General features: G+C 44.1%; 1 protein-coding gene across 4 annotated transcripts in view; it reads right to left on the bottom strand.

Moving 5' to 3' along the window:
* The window catches only part of SLC4A11 (solute carrier family 4 member 11), a 172,388-nt gene that overhangs the window by 119,996 nt on the left and 34,779 nt on the right, over nt 1–17,613 (bottom strand). For all 4 annotated transcript variants that reach the window (XM_054028839.1, XM_054028837.1, XM_054028838.1 and 1 more), the window contains exon 2: nt 13,616–13,666. In XM_054028839.1, the coding sequence (XP_053884814.1) occupies nt 13,616–13,666 (51 nt within the window). The remainder of the gene's footprint in view (nt 1–13,615; nt 13,667–17,613) is intronic.

Raw genomic sequence — 17,613 nt, 5'->3', positions numbered from 1 at the left:
CCGGCAGCTCGTGGGCGCAGCACTGGAATGGTGGTTTGCCTCTCATGCCTTGTGGTAGGCATTCCGCAGCTCCTTCACTGCAATGTGTCCCGGTCATGGCCCCTTTCTGTCATGCATCTTGAAATCTGTCCGTAGGTATCATAATTCCTATTTCTGGAGTGCAGCTGGGACAGGACCGCCTCCTCTCCCCAAAATGCTGATGAGATCCATGATCTGGAAAGATGCGCTGACAACTCAGCATGCGTCACCGAGCAAACAGGAAGGGGCCTTTCAAAATTCCCAAGGAACTTAAGGGGTGGGGCTCACGGTTGGTCATCTGAGGGCAGGGCAGTAGAGTTCAAACCGAAGACCAGAGAGGCAAGAACAGGCATTGTGGGACACCTCCCGGGGGCCAATTGCAGCACTGTAATCGACCAGGGTGTCCACACTGGCACCGCGGCGCTGTATCCCCGGCGCAGAAAACTGTACACCTCCCGTCAGGGTGGTGTTTTTTTACAACGCTGCAACTGTGCAGTTTCTGCTCACTAAGTGGCCTGGCAGTGCGTACACCTCAGGAGTTACACTGCAGAAAGCTGCTTTATTGCGCAGAAACTTGCCAGTGTAGACAAGGCCTAAACGAGCACAGCGCAGCAGTGGTCAGTCCTGAAAACAAACAGAGGACAAGATTTTGGGAAGGAAGGAGGATGTGATGGTTGACTTGGTGTAAGTTCCAACCCCATTACTGGGAAGATTTGGAAGTGAGGCAAAGAAGCAGAGGGAGGATGGTAGATGGAAGGGACATTCAGATAGAGTAGGGAAGACCATGGCCAGCTTTCATTAAAAAAAAGTGAGAGGTCAAGGAAGAAGGTAGAGGGAGGTCAACAGTTAGAAAGGAGTGGGGTTTAAGGGGCAGGTGAAGAGCAGACATTTAGTCTTGGTGGGGATCTGACACGGTAGACAGATGGGAGGCTATTAAGAGTGGGAAGGAGTGACTAAACCATGTCAGAGCTTGTTGATCTTCTGTTGAAAGAGACAGCAAAACTGAGGGGATGGCAAGTAGAAGGGGTGGGAGGGTTTGAAGAGGGAGCGGAAGCAATGGGGGATGTGGAATCCATGAAAACAGAAAAGTAACGCGAGTATGTTTTTGGCAAGGCAACATATTCAGCCTCAAAACTCGTCCCACTACAATCACCTCCCTGATTAGAAAAATGTCCAGTTTCATCATTCCTCCCTCTTCAGAGGGAAAGGGGGGGGGGGGGGGGTGGAAGCAAACAAAACTTGGTGCCTCTTGAAATTTTACAAATAAACCAAACACGTTTGGATTATAAAAGTCTCATGGAACGTAACAACACAGACACTATTTGAGCAGGTTTCTATTTTTTCTCAAAATAGAAGCCTGTGGCTTAGGAAGCCACAGTCACATGGGATCCCTTAATCAATTGATTGATGCAGACATAACACTTTCCATTTCCTTTTTTTAATTCTTCTTCAAATCCATTCACATTTTGCCCATGATCTCAGCTAAACATTTTTATTTTCCTGTTAGCTGTCTGGCAGGCACATACATTGCATTCTCTCCCAACTCTGTAGTTCAGCAATTGATTAGCAAGAATTTACTGAAAAATCTGGCAACAATCCATCCCCAAAGGGAGACCCAGTGATGTTTCTCTACTTGGTTTGCAAAAAAAAAAATGCAGATGAGGCTGCAGGAGGCAGCAGAATCTGTTCGATTATCCTGGAGTTTTGATTTTTGTTTAACGATGTTTTGGGATAGGGATTTTTGGCGGTGTTGTTGCAGATTTCAGCTGCCTTAGATGAGATTTATATTTTCACACTGGAAAATATCCTACCAAGCTTCAATACAGAGAGGCAATTTTGTGTCTTGCACAAACCATTTAAAAAACAAAAACCCCACTTTAAACAAAGAATGGCAAAAGATTTTGCTGCAAAAATATAAAATGCATTTACATCTAATTTGACCTTGACTTGGGGGGGGGGGGAGGAATTCAGACTCTGCAATATCTAGTCAGACACATCAAACTTCAGTAAGTCACAGCATGTCACTTGTACCTCTCTACAGCATTTGTTCCTGAATTGTTCCATCAAAGACACCATCGGCGCCAGCAAAATAACGGTGCCAGTGCTTTGAAGATGGGTCGTGCCATGTAGAGCTGAAGTATTGTCAAAACTGCTTGACTGAGCCTTCACTCCAACCCGAGTAAAGGAGGTGGCACGTAAGTCCTTTTCCAAAAGAGCCAAGAAAAGAAATTGTGTCTCAATCACCATTCTGTCAAATGCCTTCCCTGCTCCTACTTTTCACCTTGGAGGGAGAGGAGAGTAATTCACTGCTGCCCTTGTGCCAGCTTAGCTCTGCCCACCTCTCTCCACTCTGCTCACGGTGGGATAACCTGCTGTCCTCTGATCTCCCCTTCCCACCTGAACTCATGATCTAGGAGGTCCTTATCCCCCCTCAGTCTACGGCTGTATAGAGACAAAAAAGCTGTGTTAAAGAACACTGCAACCTTAATCAAGTCAAACGCTCCAAAGCTAGGAAATGCCTGTGTAATCTTAGTTTGGCCCCCTGGTAGGTATGCATTATGATACGGTCTTTAATTACAGGATCACATGCGATCTATCCCCCACAGGACCCCTGCCTCATTCAGAGCACAGGATGGGTGGTGCTCCCTGAATGAGCGCCTATTCAATATTTTGTTTTCTCCTCATTGTTCGATGTATGGCCTCAGGGCCTATTTACTGCAAACTATTCAAACCCTGCTCTGAAGACAGAATTATTATTTTCCTCATGGGCTTTTCCATGGTGCTCATCAGTATAGTAGCCAAGTGCTCCATAGACATAAGTTAATTTATCTTCACAACACCCCTGGGAGGTGTGTGGGGGGGTGCTATCCCCATTTGACAGATGGGGAGCTTGGAAACTGAGGGACAGAGTAAGGTAAAAAAATCTCCACTAAATTTCAAGTACCCAATTTCAGACACCTAGGATTTGATTTTTCACAGTACTTCGCATTATACAGCACTTTGTATGTTTAAAGTAAGCTCCCATTAAATTTACATGCGGATGTGAGTGCTTAGCACTTCTGCAAATGAGATCTCAGGTCTTAAGTCAAGCACCCAGAAAACAAAGAACACACAGTTAGTAACTACATGGGAAAAGTCTGGGGTCCTGTGGAAAAAAATAGTTTGTGATCATGTAGTTATATGGTCATGTAATTAAGAATTGTATCATAATACATACGCACACGGGGGCTGAATTAAGGTTGCACAAGCAACCTTAATTCTGGCATGTCCTACTTTTTGACTGCTTGTCTTTTCTATCTTAGTAATGTTCTTGTAATGTAGTTTTTGGGTGCAACTGTCTAGGATTTTAAAAAGCAAAATAAAAAAAATTCCTGTGTGTGGCATCATAAGGACACCCATATGGGTCACCAGCAAGGTTGGAATCTTTAGATCTATTGCACAAACCTCTGTCACTCGAGCTAATGGAACAACTGACAGCAATAGTAGGTTGTCATCCTCTATGTGGATCAGCACTACAGGGGAATGATGCACACAGTTTTGCTAGTGGATTTCAGATATTTGCTCTCAGCAGATGAACAATCAGGCTCAGGAATCATGGGTTCCATTCCAGGCTCTGGAGAGGATATGCTCTAGGGTCTCTCACATTCTTGTGCCTATCCCAATTTTAACTCCTTCTGCCCCATCCTCTCTAACCTGTCCAGTTCCCAGTCCTGTCTCTTCTCCAACACTGACACCGTGTCTCAGTCTCCACTCCTCAGGCTTCTCATCCCAGCCCTAGTCTCCCAGCCCAGCCAGTCCTAGGTTCTGCTCTGGGTTTACTGTCCAAGTCCAAATCTTCCCTTCGATTCCCAGTCTCTTCCCCTCTCCGCATCCAGTCTCAGTCTCCTTACCCAGCCAGTCTCCATTCTCCCCCCGCTTCCCAGCTCCTTGTCAGGTTCATCATCCCTCCTCATTCCCACACGGTTTCCTAGTCTCTGTTTCCTCGTCCAGCCAGTCCCAGTCTCACCAGACTTGGTCCCAATCTACTCCTCTTCCTCTCCCCTTGTCTAACTTTTTCCCCCTCTGCATTAAAATCAGATTGCTTCCTCCTCCATGCTCCCTGGCTACCAGCAGAGGGGGTCATTGAGAGCACAGAGATAGGCACTGGAATTGAGAGCAGGTAGCCTGGCACAGAGCAGCCATTATAGGGAAATGTCCCGCTTTGGCCCTTAGCCCTGGCTGGAGCATGCACAGTTCTGTAGGGATGGCACATGCAGTCTGGTCACAGGTAGGAGCTGTAAGAGACCAGCGCCTGCTCAGTGAGGATGGAATCCTAGGAGATTTTAGCTGCTAAAAAACAAGTCTCTACTGAGCACATGCACACCACAGGCGCCGACTCCGTGGGTCCTCCGCCTCCTCCCCTGAGCACGCTGTGTGCCTGCTTTTCCCCCACAGCTCCCAGCGCTTGCACAGCAAAACAACTGTTTCGCGCGGCGGGGAGGAGGGGGAACGCAGCGCGCTCGGAGAAAAGGCGGGGCCGGGGTGGGGATTTGGGGAAGGGGACCAATAGGGGCAGGGAGGGGGCGGAGACTTTGGGGAAGGGGTTGAAATGGGGGCGGGGAAAGGGTGGAGTCAGGGCAGGGGGGCGCGATGGATCTTTGGTCTGACCCAGTATGGCCGTTCTTATGTAAGAAAGCTGGCGTCCCTGATAACTGCACCAACTTAGTGGGAGGTTTTCACAGGCACAAAGCTGCCCAATTTCCACTGAAAATCATGCTTTGAAAGTCAGTGGGAGTTATGCACCTAATTGTCCTTTATGCCTTTGAAAAATCACAGCTTTAAATTCTCACTGTGAGAGGTTCTCGTAACAAGACTACTCTCATCAAAATCGCTTCATTTTACATGCCAGCCTATTTGATACGTGCTGCTAGACCAAAGCTCATTTAATGAGATCCACTTTCAATATAAAGTCCTCAAAAAGTGGGTGTACAAAGTGCAAGTAGAGAAAACATTTTATGATCCACTTTGTAGAGATCAACAGTTGGGACTACACGTGTGTGAACTACACTATAGCACAAGCAATGTCAGGGCTGTCTAATGTGAACAGGTCTATTCCCATCAGCGTATTGGGCACAATTCTAAACAACATTAACTGGAGCAGGCAAATGGCACTGAAGGGAGAACAGCATTTCAAATGATCAGTCATTTCTCCTTGTAGCAAGATTTAGATGTTGCACTGCACTGAGAACATACATGCCAAGTAAAGACAGATTTTTGTGACCCTATATTTAAAAACTGACAACTTGTTTACATATGCAACTTTCTCCCTAGTAATTACATTTTTGGGGGGTGGGAAAGACGAGAAACTGCGAGACAAAAAAAACTGATAAACCGTAAAAGTTATGTTGTCAATATCTACACAGGAGCTGTAAAATTATGGTTTTGTTTTCGGGTGGCATTCGCATGGCTCAATATGCTAATGATATGAATATTTAGGCCAATTATTGAAAAATCCCTTTCAAGTTACATTTTACCCTCAAGCATTCCAAGCAATGTACATTTTACAAATATAACCCTGATAACAAAAAGAATTTAACAGCACAGTGTTTAGAAGCACTTGTGTTCAACTAGCAACTCAAGCTCGACGATGCCCACTCTGATCATTTAATTGCAAGTCTTATGATACATGGCGTTTTCCTTACGACACCAGCTCCTGCATTCGTGCAATTACATAAGAATTTCAGTGTTTTGGGGTTTTTTTTTAAATAAACTTCCAGCCCTCGTGGTTGGGAGAAAAAGCTTGAAGAAATGGAAATGCTAGAAACTCAAAAACCAAAAGACAAATAATACTTTTGGGGTTGTTCTTAAGCCACTCGTGATTTTGGGAGGCCCAGATAATTTCTGAACACTTGAGGCTGGCAATATTGAAAGTTACTGATACAACACATGCATTGTTAAGTTTCAGATAGCTTTTTACGTTTGTTTCTAGGCAGACAGCATGGACTGCAAAATACAGGGTAGTCCCTCTTTGCTGATTTGGCAAACTAACCTTTGTGGTACTGCAGCCAAATATTAAAGTAGCAGTATCAACTCTGTTCTTGTTTTAAATTTAGCAACCCAGATTGGTTTTTCCCCTAAAATAGGAATTGTTTCTCTCCAACATCACTACTTGGGATGTGTTTATCATAGATTCCAATTCATTAAAACAAACAAACAAAAAAACATTGGGCTTATTTTTATGGTTTCAAACTGTAAACCTCACACACGCGGATCAGTTCAGTTAGGCAACAGCACAGTTTCTATTAGTATGGTTGATAATAAAAAGGACTACCCTGAACCAAGTTCATTACAATATGAAAATGGTTGTGAAGCATGTTTCTGCCCACATGGGCAGATCCCTATTATTCCCACGACAGCTGTGTTAAAATGGAGGTAAGGTTGAAAGTATGCATCAATAACTTTAATAGGGGTGCCAACCTTCCAGGATTGTCCTGGAATCTCCAGGAATTAAAGAATAATCTTTAATTAAAGATTATATCATGTGATGAAGTCTCCAGGAATTCATCCAACCAAAGTTTGCAACCCTAATAATTTAAAGATAAAACACATTAAAAGGGAAGTTGTAATTATCCTAAAACCAAGCATTGTTAATCCAGGGAATTCAGAGTTAAAGTCGCACTTAAAATCCAAACGTTATAAAAGTTAAGAAATGCATAGTTAAAGGTACCTAAATGAGCTTAACTCTGCCCCATAGTGATGCTAACCATGATCACATGGTTAAAGACATTTTAGTGTTTATGGTCTCAGATTACATTAAACTGATTTTTAAAGACACATCAGAGTTCTTTTGCTAACTCCATATTTTTTCTCTTTGTGTCACTCAGGATAAAGAAAAGATTGACAGATACTAAACTGCTTAAAGGACCCAATTTTTAATTAATTTTAGCTCAGAGTAATTAACAGATTTCCTTGTAAATGCTCAGAAAATTTGCTCTTTGCTTGGAGAATGACTGCTGTAAATTCAGGGAGACGACACTAGATTGTTCATACAAAACAAAAAAGAATGAATCCCTGGTTTTAAGTGCCAAATGGAATTCAACTTTACCTATGGAGTGTCCTGCCCTGCATCTCCACACTGAAAACGGGATTATAAAACTATGCAGGCTCAATATTGTCTCCAACAAGTAGGCAACTTTCTGCTTTCTTAATATTAGTAGGAGAATAATCAAAGAATTTTACAGACAGGGAAGAATTTACTTTATACATATGTTACCAATTCCCTCTATTTTGTATTCACCGCATTCCAGAAACAAAGTTTGTAAAAAACCTCTCTCTCTCTCTCACACACACACACACACACTCTTAAAATGCCATCATTACATTTAATACGCACACTTACACATAACCACCCACTTGCTTGAAAACAAGGGTAATGCAGAAGAGCAATTTTTGAGTCAAAATTATCACCACAGGAACCCCAAGCATGGATAAGAGGCTTTTTTCTTCAAGGCAGGGTGATCAAAAAAACTGTACATTTGTATCTTACTTCCAGCTGCAGACATACAGGTAAATTAAAAAAAAAAAAAAATCCTTTCTGATTAATTTCCAGTTTAAATAAAGTCTGCCAAATTGTCAGGAAAATTTACCAAATCAAGCTACAGATTGTACTCACCACACCCTTTGTCATGATAATGGAGGATAATGAAAAAAACTTCTGACATTCTACCCAGCAGCCGTAAAGAGAAATGTTATTTTTCTAGCTGACTCCCCACAGAAACTAGACTTAAAACATTAAAGCAGTATGGGGGAGATTAATACAAGTCATAAAAAAAGTTAATGATTGTGTTTACAACTGCATCTGCCGATCTTAAAGGAACAAACGTTAAAACTTTGCTTTACTAGAACGTTAAGCTTTACTGAGCTCCATGGGTTGAAACCTTTCCTAGCAGCTCTGTCCCAATTTAACTTCCTAGAAAATTAACCATAACAACCCCCAACAGGTAATTATACTATATGGACCTCCGGACTGGGGAAGCCCTTTAGACAGCTTCAGTGTGGAGTTAAATAAGAAGCATTTCACTTCCATTTCAGGGCTCTCTTCCCTCCAGAAGTAATGGGCTATGTCTGCCAATCCCCAAGACCCATAGCCACTTGGGGGAAATGGAAAAGATAGTTAGGGAAGGCACTATTTCCCCATGGGTTTGAAGATGGCTATTTTAACAAGGAGGCTTATGAGATATTGTCTTGGGATGAATGGTTTTTCTTTACTACTGTACAGCCATGATTTCCAACCCTATTGCGGGGGGCGTTTTGTCATAAAACAAGCCAGATGGAAATGCAAAGTTTTCCCTGCTGCCTTAATAATAATTCATAGCAGACTTGAAAAAAACTGATATGCTACTACAAAAGAAATAAGGCTTATCTGAATACATTCCAGTATTCTGTTATACAGCTAGTTATCGAAGAAAACTTGTAATTAATCTAAGTAATCAATGGGTGGGGGGGAGGGGTTGTTTGTTTGTTTTAAACACAGCAGTGTACAAAGTTTCAGCTCTGTACTACAAGGCGCTAAATTAGAAACCTTCATTTTAATTTATAGCTATCTTAGCAATAGGCCCTAGAAATAAAAATCTGTAGCAAGACACGCAAGCGGATTTCTGGCTTGTCATCAGCAGTTGTTGTGCATTCGCGGCTGGCAAACAGACGTTGTACCCGGAAAATCCAATTCCCATTGTGAAAGGATTCATTTCAGTATGGCGTTTAGATTAATTTCATGGTTAGATAAAACTAATTTTTTTTAAAAAAAGCAAAACCATGACACACATTCCAAACTTAAATACAAAACCGAAAACACAACAACAAATAGATAAAATATGTCCAAAGATCCCCAGCCAGACAAGTCCCTCCAGCAGAATTGCAATTTATTGTGCCAGCAAAACCAATTAATAAATCAGCAGAGCAAACAATAAGATTCACTCTGGAAGGTGAAAGTTGTGTCGTAGTACTTGCTGACCCAGCTTTAAAACAATGGAAAGTTTCAGTTATTCCATAGAACGTTAGGGTTCCTTCTTTCAGGATTTATAACCCCTCACAATTAAAACAAGATTCTCTTCAGATAAAATGAAGATGCAGTACCAGCACATGTTGCCTGATCATTTAAAAAGTTAACTATGTTGGCAAATAGAATTAGCATTAGTAGAATATAATTGTGTTAAAACTAATCCGCTTACAGTGAAAGTTTAGGTATCTGTACCCCTTTTAACAATGAGCAGAACTAGAAGGTTCCACTAGGAAAAAAGACAACTGGCTTAATGAGTTATTCTGAACACTGCTTGCAGAGCTGCATTTCATCAAGATTCTAATTATCTTCAGATTCGGACTTAGTCTTTACAATCACTCGAACAGACATTTAAAATTGCCAGGAAGGACTCTAATTGTCATGAAATCTCATTCAGGATACCGACTGGTCAACTCAAACATACAATCTGTATCAAACACTGTTGCTATTTGCCAGATTAGAACAAAAATACTGATGCCTATGGCAAAAAAAGGAAAGGAAAAGAAAAAAGGCAATGCAACAGCAGTGATAAATTTATTTAGTTAGTTAGTTAAGTATTTTACCAGCAAGGAAGAGAGAGATTTTTATTAATGTCCCTTAAATCTACTCAGTTTGGTATACAAGTCAAAACACAATGTTACTGCTAAATACCAGCATACTGTACTTTGAGAAAACTGGAATTTATTTCTCATTTTGCCAGCTTGCTCTTGACTCCGCAAAGCTACTCGTTAAAACTTTTGAAGAACATTTTATCCTTGTTTCTTATGCACACACCCCAACGATACTTAATCCCAGGTCTCGGCGGTAGTTTTCTTTGAACTTCTCCCGGTCAACATGCAGGACCACAGAATGTACAAATCTCAATGTGTGCATGAAGGATGGGTTCAAAAGTACTAGGCTGGAGCAGATGGCTACAAAAGTGATAAAAGGTGTTGGAGAAATTATTGGGAGTTGGGAATATTAAAGACTCAAGGGAAGAATCTGTTAGAAAGTATTACTCTTCCCGTGGTAAAGACCTATAGATCCAAGCATCGATCCAAGCAAAATTATGCTTTCAACTCAGTGGAGTTAAAAACAGTTGCTGTACTGCTAGAAATAAAGAATATCAATGTTTTCATTTTTTAAAAAAATTAAAACCTAGAAGGGAAGAGCAGAAATATTTGGCTTGGCAAGAGGGACTATCAATTTGTCAGATCAGTATCTTAAAGATGAGGTGAGATAAACCATAAGCCAATGAGATACGGTTATCCCTAATTAAAAGACAATGTTGAAGGGCTTGGGAACGGGGAAGGAAAAGACTGCAATTATACCCAGAGATACCATCAACAGATCATTCCAGGATGGAGATAACAATTTGTGTTCCAGCTCATGGTTAGGAAATCTAAGTAACAAAAAACACAAATGCTGAAGTATTGCTCCAGGACAACGCAACAAAAACGTCCTTAATCCAGCACAGCGCAACAAAAAGGTCCTTAATGTATTGAAAGAAGTAAAGGAAGTTGCTGGTACAATAACAATGGGCAACTTTAGCGATCTCAGTATTAGCTGGTCGAGTGACACATTGGGGCATGGCTTGGAGAAGCAAGTTAAATGATAAGCCTGGTTTACAAAGCCATTTATATTAAATGGAAAGGTGACTCACTTTAGAGGGAGGAAGTGGGCTAAGGAATTTCAATATGGCTTCCTCTAAATTGAGTTGTAGTTCAGACTCTGTCTGAGTTTCTGGGCAAGTCATTTAACTTCTGTACACCTGTTTCCCCAAACATGAAAGGGGGCTAACAAATCTTTCCTCCCTCACAGGGTGATGAGAAGAGACATGGTAAGGTGAAGTAATATCTGTAATTGGACCAACTTCAGCTGGTGGAAGGGACAAGTTTTTGAGCTTCACAGAGCTGTTCCTCAGGCCTGGGGACAGGAACACAAGCGCATAAGCTAAATAGAAGGTAGGTCAGATTGTTAAGCATAAGGGGTTCACACATGCTGTTAGAGACCACTTAAAATGAAGTGGGCAATAAAAGGTTAGATTGTTAAGCATAAGGGTTCACACACCAGGTGATACAAGGATTAATGCTTGTAAAACTCTAGATAAGTGCTATGATGATTATTATTTCTAAATTCTGTGCAGGAGGTTCACTGTGATCACATTACAATTAGTGCAGATAAGAATGTGATTCATCTAGGATTAGCAGCAAAAGTGAACTTTTAAAAAAGGTCAGATTTTATAACTGTACGGCTAGGAGGAGGAAAACGACTGACAGGAGGTTTAAGGGCAAAGTAACAAAAAAATCCACCACCTTTACAATTATAATCAGCCTGGATGCAATATAATAAGAGCATTGTATTAAAAGAACCACCTACAATCAAAACCAGAGAAACCTAACAATGGGAAAGAAGAGACTGCATGATTAGCTCAAGTCCTTGGGTTTCTTAGAGCTGGGAAGTATCCCCTATGGATGGAGGAGACTAGTTAATAGTGTAATGCAAAAAGAACAGTCAGGACACAGTGTACTCAAGGGGACCATGGGCCATCCGGAGAACAAAATGCTGGGAGCCTGCCTCCAGCTCTTGAAGATTGCTAAAAAGCTCTGGAGTTTTAACAAAATCCCAGAAAAGTCTCGGTTTTTGGCATCTGGAGAAAGACTAATGGCCCTTGGCATCTGTTGCCACTGCTGGAAGCTGAATGCCCTGAAAGGGGGCGTACTGCTGGCACCAGGGAAGGTTCTCTTCCTTTTCCTTCTGTGAGGTGAAACGCTCACCTCTGCCTCCCCTGCTGCTACCACCCACACCCCTGAGCCCAGGCAGTTGGGATGGAGGCTGACAGGGCAGGCCTGGGCCTGGGCCTGCAGAGGCCCTTGGGCCCCAGTCACAGATCCTGCAGGGTGGGAACAGCGACACCTGGGCGGGCTGAGCTTGGCCAGGCCAGGATAAAAGTCCCCCAGGTTCTGCTCTAGGGCCTGCAAGAGGCTGAGGCCCGCTCCCAGCGTGGCCAGTGCTCCCAGCCAGGGACAGTTTTCCCAATGGCCCTTTCCAGGCAGGTTGGCACCAGCTGCCTGGGGTTCAAAAGAGGAGCAGGCCCCAGCTCAGTACCTCAGGAGATGCTCAGTTCAACCACAAAGGGATCCACACACTGGCAGGTAACAGCTCCCACCCATAGGGACCCCGCAAAGCCACTCAGGCTGGGGGCACTCATCCCCCTTGCAGAGGGGGTGATGGGCTCCTTCCCATTGGCAGAATGGGGGGGAGGATCGCTGTACCCAGGAGCCCCCAGCACAGCCCCACATCCAGCCCTATACATTCTGTATCCACAGCCCATGCCAGCCTGTAATCTCCACCTAGCCCTCAGCAACCCCCCGCCCCCGCCCTTCCCTGCATCTTTCCAGAGGGGCTCCTAGCCAGTGTGGGGGCAGCACCTCGAGAGCCCAGACATGATGGAATTGAAGCAGCGGCTGCAAGGAGAGTCCAGGGGGGCAGCAGGGCCCACCAGGGAGGGGTGAGAGACAGCAGGTCGCGGCTGGATACTGACACAAAGCTGGGCAGGTCCCTATGCTTGAGGCTCAAGCCCCAACAAGCTCTCGTGGTGCTACCAAGAGCAACTCCGAGCCACACAGCGCCTGAGCTGCGACCGCCATCTTACCTGCCCTGGTGGTGGGGAGCATCTGGGGAGGGGGTAGGAGTGCTTCCCCACCAGCCTGGCTGGGGGCCACTTCCTGCTCCTCAGAGCCCCGGCTTGTGGCCACCGAGCTCTGCTGGGCAGCCCTGCCAGCCGCATCCATTGCTGCCGCCACTACCGATGGAGGGACCCAGGGTGGAAAGCTCATCTGGTGTGGAAACAGCAGGCGCATGCAGGCCTCTCAGCTAGCTCTGAGCTAGTGCTGGTTTCTCTGAGCACGGCACCAGTCGCTCCAGGCCTCAGCTGCCATAAGACTGCCCAGATAGGGGGCAAAGCCCCCGTATCTTCTCCCAAGGGAGCCTGGCCCCAGCCTGAGAGGCCCTACAATGGGAGGTGGTAGCCCCAGAGAGCTGGACGGCTGTGGGGGGTGGGGTGGGGGGGCGGTCACAACATACAGCAAGCTCTCAGCTGTGCTAGATGGGGGAAGTCTACTGTCCCAGAAATCTACCACCCTAGGCAGCTGCCTAGTTTGCCTATAGCAAGCGTGACCCCTGGATACTTACCGTGCTGTATCTGGCATATCAAGGGGGAGGAGAACACCCTGAAATGGAACAAGACAAGGAACCACCCAAGATTGGGACATGCACCGAAAATCTGAAGATACGGATATTCAAAGCAGTAAGGCATTAGCATCTATGGGACTTGACTGTACAGACTATTTGTAGCACTAGAATTATGCAACATTCCTTTCATCTGTACAAACCTGGGTTCAAACCCAGTTTAGGTTTTAAGTGAAATGGATTTGATACGCCATCTTTTGCAGAGGATTTTCAAAATCAACCTACCGATAGTTATTTTTCCACTGATACAGCTAGGTCACTGTGGTAGGTTCTTTTATATGCAATAAAACATGCAACAAATGAGGAGAAAAGAAATAAAATTATACTTGCCAGTCTCTTCAAAAAAATACCCATTTCTGGACATCGCTGCCGGTGGACTTTCTAAAAAAAAAAAAGAAAGGGAAAACATAGATTAAGTCCAAGTGTGAGAACCGTAATGAATCTGAATGCTTGGGTTTAACTGCTTAGCTCATCATCATAAATGCTCTCAGACAGACGGAAGAAGAAAACATTAATGATTTATTCTGGTACTGACAAGTTTAACCTTTTGTTTATGGACTTCAACATTTCCCAGAATGTTCAATACTATCACCATCTCCTGCAAAAAGCATTTAAAAAAAAAACCCTCATACTTCAGCTGTCCTGTGTGCGTTTAGTGCTTCCAGCAGAAGATACTACATTAGTCAACATCTGCGCAAGCCTAATTACATCGGCGTGACATGTCAGATCTGAAGGACCACATGGGTGCAAGTATTAACACAAAAGTCTGCTAAGGGACAATCCTATTAAGAGTAAATAATCGCATCCAGACGGTACATACAAATATGGCACCGTATGCTTGGATAGTTAATTCTAATGAAACCTTCACTTAAATGAGCTTGATTTTACAATCCGTTCTGCTCCTTTTAAACAAACCATCGGGGCACCTGAACCAGGACTTTCTCCCGCATGACAAACATGCTCTTGTCTTCTCCTGCCCGCTGCCCGACCCTGGATATAGCAGACAGATACCGTTTGTTCCAACAGGGTCCCAAAAAAGAGGCAATGTCACACTCACATGCAAACAACTGGGAAACTGAACTGATGTCAGGAATGGGTCCCTGCGTACCCGTGCTTAAAACAGTTGACTTGCCTCTATGGGTAGGTTTGCCTCATTATCAGCAGTTACACAAAGTATGATTAACACTTGGCAGACACAGGACAAAAGGGTTTAACAGCCAGCTGAAATTTGCCCCGTCAGTTCTGAATGATGATGTGGGCTAGCTGCCTACTCTTAGACATGCATGTGTAATTCTGGCCTTTGGGGCAAGTCGAATTTTTAAACCCACCCTAAAGAGTTCAGATTGCTGGTTTAGGAAAGGGCGACCGCTTTTTCAAAAGGTGAATACGGGACACATGCAGGAGCCCCGCCCCCTACCCCTCCTCTTCTCTGCCGAGGCTCCGCCCTCTGGCCCAGCTGAAAGCCAAAGCTGGGCCATGATAAGAGCTGCACTGCCCAGGGAGCCTGGGATGCTGTGGGGAGCCCAGACCCCCCCACCTGCCCACATCAGCCCTCCCCAGAAGAGACTGGCACTGCCCCTGAGCCTGGGGCAGGCATAGGGCGGTGCTGCAGGGAATCCAGGACAACTGCTGTCCTGGAATTATTCAGCCCAAGACCGGGACTTGAATTCTGCATTTTGGGACTGTCCTGCCCAATTTGGGATAGGTGGTCACCCTAGTTTAGGACCACTGAGGACCTTCTTTATACCAGGGACTGGCCAAGGTGCAACTCTTCTTCAGTTCAACTCACCATAAAAGGTGTGGAAATGGAGCTCTAAATACTCATGAATACATTAAAACATTCGCCTGAACAACACTTCACATAGCAGCCACATGCAGTATTTGAGGGTCAAATTCACTGGTTTGTAAACAGCAGTGTAAGCTAGTCAGAAGACAGGCGAAAGAGGCAGAAGGGCATAACCTGCAGTGATCTGGCATTCAGCAGGTGTGCAAAACAAGTGCCATAGACAGAAATTTGGGCCTGGGGGTATTAGAGATAGTACAAAACACCGTGAAGCAGGCCTCTTTAAATTACAGTATAGGATCCTGATACTTAATTTTCCTGCTACAAATACCCTGCCAATCACCCTTCTCCCACCGCCTACATGAAACGAGGTTACACTCATTTTGCACAATTAGGGCCAAATCTGCTGCTGGAATAACTCCATTTGACATAAGCGGAGTTACGCCAGCAGAGACTCTGGCGCATTAAATGCCAGAAGGGTACAAGTTCTGTTACTTTGCTGCTTATGTTCATTTTCTAACCAACTTACATCCAGCTTGTAACTTCAACCCATCAGTCACGGCCAAATGTCTCTCAGAGACTTACATTTGGCTGCATTTGCTCCAAGTGTTCATACACTTGGGGCTATTTAAAGAACACAAGTTAAAAAGGATGAACCCAGAGACCAGCCCAGGACAAAGCAGAAATAACCGTGTGCTTCCTCAAGAGGGAGAGCGAGTAAGAAAAACAATTGGGCTGTTGGACAAGCAATGAACCAGGGTCCAAAGACGTCCCCAAAAAGAGTCAGCTGTTTTATCCAGCTGGGAGGGAATGGGAAAATATGGTTGTTATGTTAATGACTGAAGGGTGATTTAGGAGCTCTCCATTCTTAAGGCACAGTCAGGCACCTAGAGCAATCAATAGGCACTTCTTTTCAGTTGCCGTGTACATACATTAAAAGAAACAGATCAAGTTAAAAAATAAGATATCCTGATGGAAGAGCCACAAAATAGTGAAGGCCTACACCAGGGATATCAATAGGTGGAACGACGGCCAAATCCAGACTGCCAGACGCTTTTGAATGGACCCCCCCCCCCCCCCCCCAACAAAAAAAACTGTATTTATCATCATCATCATCTTCTCTGGAGTTTGGACCTTGACTATACGTTAACCAAGAAATCTGGACCTTGACCAAAAAAAAATAAATAAATAATAATAATAATAGACTACCCCTGGCCTAGACTCTCAATTTATAATAAGCATGAAGTGCACATATCAAGGGTCTGATGGAATTGATTAAAAGTGTGCATCATAGTTTTTTTTGTTTAAATAAAAATAGGTCACAGGTGCTTTCATAACATTTTGAAATCATAAATCAGAGTGTGAACTAAGGGGCTCTTTTCTATTTCAACTCTCTAGTCTCCTCCACATCATATTTATTATGTTTCCATTGCATTCCTGAACTAACATGGTTATCCTCTGATGGCCAACGTAATAACACAAATATATGAATCTGCATTTATTTCAACCAAAGCCTATACCTTTTATTATAAAAATATGTGTGTATATTAGAGAGACAAGGCGAGTGAGATTATAATATCTTATTGGACCAACTTCTGTTGGCGAGAGACAAGCTTTTGAGCCACCCAGAGCTCTTCTTCAGGTCTGGGAAAGGTGCTTCCCAGCGTCATAGCAAAATGCAAGATGGAACAGATTGTTTAGCATAAATAGTTAGCACATATTGTGAGGGACCATTCAAGGTCGAGTGGCCTGTTACCCCCTCTTTTGTCCTATGACTGCAGAGGTGTTTAGGGCTTGTCTACACAAGCAATTTACAGCCCTGCGACTTTCTGGCTCGGGGGAGTAAAAAAACACCCCCCTGAGCCAGGGCCGCCCAGAGGATTCAGGGGGCCTGGGGCAAAGCAATTTCGGGGGCCCCTTCCTTAAAAAAAAAAAAAAAAAAAAAGTTGCAATACTATAGAATACTATATTCTCGTGGGGCCCTGGGGCAAATTGCTCCTCTTGTCTCCCTCCCCACCCCCCCAGGCGGCCCTGCCCTGAGCACAGCAAGTTCCACCGCTGTAAAGCACCAGTATAGACAGTGCCCCAGCGCTGGGAGATATGCCCCTCGTGGAGGTGGGTTTTTTAGAGCGCTGGGAGAGCTTTAGCGTTCCCAGTGTAGACTAGCCCGTAGTGCGTTACAGATTGTTGTAATAAGCCATAAATTCAGTGTCTCTGTTCAGTCCATTAATTTAGAGTCTAGCAGAGTAAGGAGTTTGTATACTTCATATCTATAAAACCTGATGAACGAAGGGAGTTCAAAGTCTGTTGCATTCTATATTAAAAGTGCCTCATATCTGCAGCATCCCTCCTGGGCTGTGATTTTATCACAACTTAAGTAGCACTGTGGCCTGATCACTACTTGGGTGGGAAACAAAGCCAGGGCACTACCATAAGGAGCAGGGTTTCATTAGGTGGCACTATTTCCCTTGAGTAAATAACGAACCAATGCTGAAGCATGTTGCCTAGGGGACAGTTATGCTGGAAATGCTGTTTTTCAGATGAG

Source organism: Malaclemys terrapin, chromosome 5 (genome assembly GCF_027887155.1).
Source record: "Malaclemys terrapin pileata isolate rMalTer1 chromosome 5, rMalTer1.hap1, whole genome shotgun sequence".
Taxonomy (NCBI): domain Eukaryota; kingdom Metazoa; phylum Chordata; order Testudines; family Emydidae; genus Malaclemys; species Malaclemys terrapin.
Note: the sequence above shows the minus strand (reverse complement) of the source record. Positions and strands in the feature narration are given on the sequence as shown.